The 7,203-nt window shown below is 52.5% G+C and overlaps 1 protein-coding gene across 8 annotated transcripts; it reads right to left on the bottom strand.

Moving 5' to 3' along the window:
• Positions 1-842: 842 nt before the first annotated feature.
• LOC120411697 lies at positions 843-6,854 on the bottom strand. Of its 8 annotated transcripts, none has more exons than XR_005604201.1 (9): positions 6,714-6,793; positions 5,572-6,636; positions 5,428-5,469; positions 5,280-5,333; positions 5,143-5,186; positions 5,022-5,061; positions 4,899-4,939; positions 4,751-4,789; positions 843-995 (listed from the first exon to the last, which is right to left on the bottom strand). XR_005604201.1 is itself a non-coding variant. In XM_039569162.1 (8 exons), the coding sequence occupies exons 2-7, from the start codon at positions 5,647-5,649 to the stop codon at positions 4,931-4,933; spliced, it is 267 nt and encodes an 88-aa protein (XP_039425096.1). In that variant the 5' UTR covers positions 5,650-6,636; positions 6,714-6,854; the 3' UTR covers positions 3,913-4,789; positions 4,899-4,930. The 8 variants fall into 8 exon arrangements, 5 of the variants coding, with proteins under 5 accessions (XP_039425094.1, XP_039425092.1, XP_039425093.1 ...); XR_005604200.1 differs by lacking the exon at positions 843-995 and adding an exon at positions 3,913-4,562; XR_005604199.1 differs by lacking the exon at positions 843-995 and adding an exon at positions 3,913-4,537.
• Between the last annotated feature and the right edge of the window lie 349 nt (positions 6,855-7,203).

Here is a 7,203-nt window from a genome sequence, read left to right as displayed (position 1 = left end):
GACAAGAAATGGAATCAAACCCTTTGTTCCACTGGACGCCCAAATTCCAACGGGAGACAACACTCTCCTCGCAGGCAACGTCTCCTACGGATCTGTGCCTTCCCCAGCCTTTGGTGGCCGCTGTCTCCATCCTCACACACTTCCTCATCTTCCTCCTCAGCAGGCCTGGCTTCCTCATCCTGCAGAGCAAGCACAGGGACAGTCACCAGCCTGCTCATCCCAAACCTGGGCAGCAGGGATGGACTGCTGGGACCCCCTGGACAGTCACCCCTCTGCTGGGCACCGTCCCTGCTCTGCAGTCCATTCCCGTTCCTGGCCTGGCATCTCCTTTGAATGGGATGTTAAACCACAACCACTTGCTCTGCTGGCTTTTGGGACATCAGAGACTCCCCCAAGGCAGTGGACAAAGCTCCTGTTCCCACAGCCTCTGCCTCCCAAAGCCCTGCTAGGGCCAGGCAGAGCAAGGGAAACCCCTCAGTTCCTGCTGGAAATTCCCTCTTGTGCCCGTAAACCCAGGGAAATCGTGGCTGCCCCATCCCTGGAAGTGTTCAAGGCCAGGCTGGCCGCAGCTTGGAGCACCCTGTGGATGGAATGAGGTGATCCTTAAGATCCCTTCCCACCCAAACTATTCTGCCATTCCAGGATGATTCTGTGATCTCTCCCTGCATTTATTTTGCATCGTTTCCTCTCTAATCTGAATTCCCAAATTGAAATGATTTTTTAAAGAAATCATTTAAAATTATCCCAGGAATAAAAAGGGGTGCATCAAACATACAAGAATCATTCCTACCTCCATCAAATCATTGTTAATTGGAAGCCTCTTTCCTCATCTCTGTCCTTAGTTTTCCTTTCCTAGGAAACCTTATGATCCCACAGCTTCTCCAAGAGATTTACTGGGATTGCAGAAAGGTTTGCTTTGTCAGGGAGGCAGGGGGGTTTACAACACTTGTTCCTCTGCATCTTTATCCTTTCACCAGCTTTCCCCTGGAACGGTGCTGCAAGAGAAGTTCAGAATTACTAGAAATGGATCAGGTTCACCTTTTTTCCTCATTCTTTTCCAACGACTTCCAAATTCTTGGAATTATCCTCAAATGAGGCCTAGCAAGCTACTGTGAAAACATCAATCAGAGGAACATCTTGAAAAGAGAAAACCACATCCAGCAGCAGCCAAAACAATGCCATTGCTATTCTTACCTGGTCTCCAGGTGCTCCTGCCAGAGCTCCCAACACCCACTGCCATTCCATGAGGGTGAGGAGGCAGTTTTGGATGTGTTCTTTGCCACGGGATGGGATAACAGAGCCCAGAGGGTCTTTGTGTCCCTTCCAAGCCACCCCATGATTCCATGATACCATCAGCACCTATACCAATTCCATTCTGGAAAGCCCAATTCCATTCCTCCCATCAACTCAGAATTTCTCCCTTCCTCTCTCTGCTCCACATCAGGCATGTGTTGCCACGTGCCACAGCCATGGGATGCCTCAGCATTGCCTGGGAATGCCACTCAAGGCTGCCCTGGTGGCCTCAGCGCTCCAAAATGCCCAGCTGGCTCCCGTTCCAGTCGGGAATGTCCCAAACAGCAGCGTCGGGTGTGCCCTCTGCCATCCCACCATTGGGGCAGCTCCCATAGAATGTGACCGACTTACTGGGTTTGGAATTCCTGGCTTAAAAGTCAGGTGGTGAAATATCCTCTCCTGGGAATATCCAGAAGACCAGAAGGCTCCCTGGAAGCCACAGGTCAGGGACAGAGTCAGATGAACGATCCTGAACTGGTTTTCAGGGGATGCATCCCCAGCCTGTGGCTGCAAAAACTCCAGAGCTGTTCCTTCCCCTTGGGACAGCCAGGGAAAACATCCCCAGCATGGATTTCTGACAGGAAAAACCTCACTGCTCCAGGCTACTTGGCTCCTCCCAAATCCAGGCCAGCACTCCAACAGGCTCTAAGGACAAAACAACAGCAAAGACCATCTCAGGGCACACGCCACGAGCTGGGCGTCACATTCCTCACTGGAACTGGGCTGTTCCCACATCCCTGGGACAGTCGGGAGCATCCCCTGTTCCTCGCTCTTCCATTCAGGAGAAAGAGACAACAGAGCTGTCAAACAGCCAGTGTGTAACCCCAACAATCCAGGGAAAACCACCTTGCTCTGGGGAGAAACATCATGCCCAGTTATGGAAAAAGCCAAAGAGCAGTACTGGAAACACTCCCAGGCATGGAGGCTCCCAGCTCCGGAAATGCAGCTCACAGGCTTCTTCCCATGGGAACCCCAACCTTGCCCGGGACTGGGCTCAGGGAGTAAGTCCTGCCCGTTCCACCACTCTGGCACAGACACCCCAGGAAGGTGTCCCTGACCATGGCAAGGGGCTGAACAGGATGGTCTGTAAGGTTCTTGCCAGCACAGACCATTCCAGGAGTTTAAGGTGGATTTGAGCAGCTCCTGGGGACATGAACACCACCCACACCTCCCACCTGGCTCAGCCCAGAGTCCATCCAGCACTCACAGAGAGCTGCTGGGAAACACCATGGAAAATCATGCTGAAACCTCTAATCCTGAGCCCGAGCCTTGACCTTTTACCCCCTGACCTTTGACCTTTTGACCCCGACTGTCTGACCTTTGATCCTTGACCCCTGACCTTTGACCCCTGACCATCCACCTTTACACCTTGAGCCCTGACCTTTGACCCCCCCTGACCCCAGTGACCTTTGCCCCAACCTTCTACATGTGACCTCTGTGCTTTGACATTGACCACCTTGACCTTTGACCCCTGGACTTTGACCTTTGACTCCCTGACCCCCCAACCTTTGCCCTGACTTTTGTCCCTTTATCCCCTAACCTTTAACCCCCTCTACTTTACCCCTCACTCCTGCTCTACACGCCCCAGCCCCCAACCCGTACCTGTCACTCTCCAGCCTGCAGATGTCATCCCTACCTTTTTGGTGTGGGGCTTGGCCTCCTCTGAGGGTTCCAGGGTTATCCCAGCACCAGGGTTACTGAGCTGTGCTGCAGTGAGGGTTCCAGGGTTGCTGCATTGTGCTGCTGGTGGGGGAAAATGGTGCTGTTAGGGGTGGTGTAAGGGCTGGTGCACCTTTTCCCTGTACTCCTAACCTCCACTGTGTACTCTCCACCCTGTTAGGGAGGCTCTTTGTTTGGCTGCACCCAAACCTTGGCGATGAACATCGCCTCACAGACAGGATGGGACCAAGGAAAAACAAAACCCAGATGGGGGAAAAAAAAAAAGCTCACAGCTGGGTGTTTTCTTATTATAAAGTTAAAAATTAGTTGAAAAACCTGAAAGGCAAAAATCACACACACAAGGTTAGAACCAGTCAACACACACGCAGACACAGACAGACACACACTCTCACAGACAGACACCCCTTCTTCAGCTCACACACTGACTGCAGCCCTTACTCACAACACTCCACTGATGAAGACGCTTCAACACATCTTCCAACTGCTGCTCCCTGACGTGGAAGGGCAGATTCTGGGAAAAGCGGTAGCATCGGTGACTGCAGGGATCGGAATCGGCCTTGGGGACCTGCAAGACAACATGAGGCAGTCTACAAGGAGCTGACAGCTCGGAGTTATCCCCATACACCAGGCCCATAAGTTTTCTACACAAAACCCCACAGACAAGAGATGAACCACAAAGTTTTACAACTGTTCAACCCAGCCACGACTCTACGTGCCAGGGCAGGGCAGCTCCAAGTGTAAGCACACCAAATAGAAGCAAAGATGACACGAGGACTTGAGATAACTCTCCAGAAGATAAATTCTAGACCCGATATGCTTTGAGGCAATGGAACCTATGGAACTACCACAGTGAGGAGGGTCCAGAGAAGTCCATGGCCCATGAAAAAAGATACTACCAAAAGTGAGAAGGAAGATGGATGAGAACATCTTGTGTACTTCTTCTGGTCTCCAAAAGCAAAACTGTAAAGATGCCGGAATGAGCCCGATCCGGGAAAGGACGCGAGCAGAGATCCCCGCTGCCGCTACGGCCCAGAGCGAGGCCGATAAAGCACCGAGACGTAACAAAGCCCTGTGACACAGAAGAGGATGGACACAAACTACAGAACATAGACACAAATGACATAACACAGACACGAGCTGAACCTGCCCAGCAATGGGCACAAGATTGCTAGAGCAAGATGAGCCAGAGGCTGGCGATGCCGAAGGAAAGAAGGCTCTATGGCAGCAGCACGCGACAGTGAAACGTAACTCCTTCCAAGAAGCCAGTGCCAAAGCTGCTAAGAGGATGCTTGAGAAGCTCGGCAGGCCTAGAGAAGGAGGCAATGACTGCCAGGTGATACAAAGGGATCCCTAGGGAAGGACTCTGCCACCAAAGGCTGAAGTGACGTTGCAAAACGTGACCAACCAGCAAGTGGCCAAGATGCCCGCGGGCGGCTACGCCAGCGAGGAGGTAAAATGGAGACCGTGGCGATCGTGCCAGATCCGAAGGCGAGCTCCTCGGGCAAAAAGATCCACGATGATGTCGAGACTCAAAGGCCGATGACAGAGATGGGTGGGAACTGCCCTGCCCAGCAAAGGCTCGGGTGATGCTGAGGAGAAACCCTCTCCCTTTACTTCCAAGGGACCCTCCCACAACAGCCCTCTCCTCTAAGCTAACTTCCAATTGCCTCCTGGAACTCCAAAGGCCTTTCCCTTCTCCCAACCACTGCTCCCAACACTTAGCTTTCTGAAGACAAATGGACAAAATCCATCCTTGACAGAAAAAATGCATCAGCACCTCAGATGTCAACACGTTCCCCACGGTCCGCTTTGGCAGCTGCGAAAGATGGAGAACAACGAGAAAATTCAGCCTCTGACAACACACGCCAAAAGAGACCCCTTCCGCAAGGCCCCCTCCCTCGAAACTGCCGAGGCTCATCGCTTACCTGCTCTCTCCAAGCTTCAGCTCCACACCTGCTCACGGTACCTAAGACAACAAAACAGAAAACGTCACTGTTGCCCTCAAGAAGAGCATCCCCGGGCTACTCCACACCACTGCCCCGGCTCACCTCAAATCTTGATCTGACTCTGGAGGTGGCCAGGACAAACCTGCACAATGAAAAGGGACACGCTCAGCACGCTGCCATAGACCGCTGGCCTATCAGCCACCCCACCTAAATGCCAACTCACCTGCTCGCCTCTGTCCCTTGGCACGCCCAGGGCGGCAGCAGCACCTGCAGAGAAGCAAAGCAAAACCACACGAAACATGCTGAGAGACCGTGAAACCACAGCCTCCCTGCTCCGACTGAAGTACACCACACCTATACCTTAGGCTTGCACCCTCCAGCATCCAGGGCCAGGACATCCTGCAAGTGGACCACCTAAAACACACAAACAACAACGGATGCTTAGAGCTGCACCAAAAATTGAGACCGAGGCCGTAACAACTCATTCTGTCCACCGGTCACCGCTCACCTCGCTCCATCGCCCTTGACTGCCAATATCCAGCATTACTTCCTAAAAAAAAAAAGACATGGAACAATGCTGTAACATAGTCACCATTTACACTGCCCCTGCAAAGACAAACAGTGACTGACCTTCCCATGGGAACCCCCTCACCTGGTATGGGGCACTCTGCCACGGATTTAATCCATCTGCCTCTGAAAGAAAGTTATTACACAAGTCAAGGTGCTGCATGGTAACTTAACAGCTCCAGCCATCCTGCATCAATCTAGGAATACCATCCATCGAGAAATGAACAGTACAGTCTTAGTCCCATTACACCCACACCCCAGACTATGCAGCAGGGCAGAGCAGCTCCAGGCCAAGCACACACAGAGGCCTGTTATGCAGGAGATGACAAATGAGGGGATGCAACAAGGAGAGAAAACTCTCAGCAAGAAGAATGACCACAGGGACCAGAGAAGCAGAATGAGATGACCTAGGCAAGACCGACAGTGAGCCAATGAGGCTCGAAGAACCCTGGCAGAAGAAGATGCCAACAGAAGGACTCATTCCAGGAGCCACCTGGCAAAACCACAAAGATGGATGCCTGAGAACTGTACCATCAGCATCCTCTATCTATCTCCACATCCTTACAAGTCCTAATCTGCTATAATGGATCGCTGTGGGCACAGCTGCTGATACAGCTCAGAACAAGACCATAAAAGACGTCCGACTCAACACTTCTAAAGAGAGATGCGATTCCGATGGGCGGCCGAGCTCACGAGTCAAAGGTTCGACGGTATCGGCACCGGGCCGAGGAATGCACAGTTGGAGATGCTAAGGATGATGCCTGGCATTTTGGATAATCCCCTCAAAGGGGTAAGGCAAAAGACATGCAACACAAGATGCCCAAAAGACACAGAACACACGATAGACAAGTGACACGACACGCACCGGGACTGCTCTGCCCTGTGCACCTCAGCGTTGTGATCAAAAGTGAGACTTCCCCTTTACGTGGCCTAAGGGGCTCTTTCTCAGACATCCCCGACTCCAAAGCTTATTCAAAAACCCCTCCTGACGAGTCCCGACCCAGCACCCTGCTTTCATCCCCTCTGTGGGGTGTAGCCCTCGACTTATCTCTCGGACGTCTGGGGATGTGAATCCACGTCAGGTGCAAAAGACGGCCGCCTCGCCATCTGGGAAGTTCCTGCCCTCAGTGGGCTGTTCTCTCTTAGCTGGCTACAGTAAAGAAAACCAAACATCAGTGCATGAGCTGAACAGCACATCAGCCAAAACCCAACAATTCCACTACTCACCATCTCCTAAGAATGCCCGGGTCCTCGGCCCGCCTGCTCCGGCCACACTCAGAGGCCGACGCCGTCGTCGCAGGGCACACCTGAGTTAAGAGGAGACAAGGTTCTGTGGCATTGCTGAAACCTGAGTGGGACCTCGCTCCTCCTCCCCACCTCCCCGACTTGCTGCAAATCCTCCACCATTGCTGAAGGCTACCCAGACAGCACCTCCAAATGGAAAAGGTAACAGCTTCATCACAGATTCCTGTAATACTTCCAGAGGGCTCACAAGAGCAGCTCGAGGGTGCCAAACCAGCTCTGTCAGCTGGTCAGCAAGGGGGCTCAGCCCTGGTAGGCAAATACAAGTGGAACACCTGGAACACACAAATGGATGCTTAGAGCTGCACCAGAATTTGGCACCCAAGCAATAACAACTGGTTCTGTCCACCCCATCACTGCTCACCTTGCTCACTCGACCTTGACTGCTGCTATCTGGCTTCACTTCCTAGAAAGA

The sequence above is a fragment of the Corvus cornix genome, chromosome 3 (genome assembly GCF_000738735.6).
Source record: "Corvus cornix cornix isolate S_Up_H32 chromosome 3, ASM73873v5, whole genome shotgun sequence".
NCBI classification, from domain to species: Eukaryota; Metazoa; Chordata; class Aves; order Passeriformes; family Corvidae; genus Corvus; species Corvus cornix.
The sequence above is the reverse complement of the archived record's forward strand: the minus strand, read 5'-3'. Positions and strand labels throughout refer to the sequence as shown.

Coding starts and splice junctions, on each gene's coding strand:
- LOC120411697 (XM_039569158.1), bottom strand. CDS start 3,607: ATGGGCCTGGTGTATGGGGATAACTCCGAGCTGTCAGCTCCTTGTAGA. Junction 3,037..3,411: donor TCATCAGTGGAGTGTTGTGA/GTAAGGGCTGCA, acceptor TTCCCCCACCAG/CAGCACAATGCAGCAACCCT. Junction 1,939..2,929: donor CCAAGCCCCACACCAAAAAG/GTAGGGATGACA, acceptor TTTTGTCCTTAG/AGCCTGTTGGAGTGCTGGCC.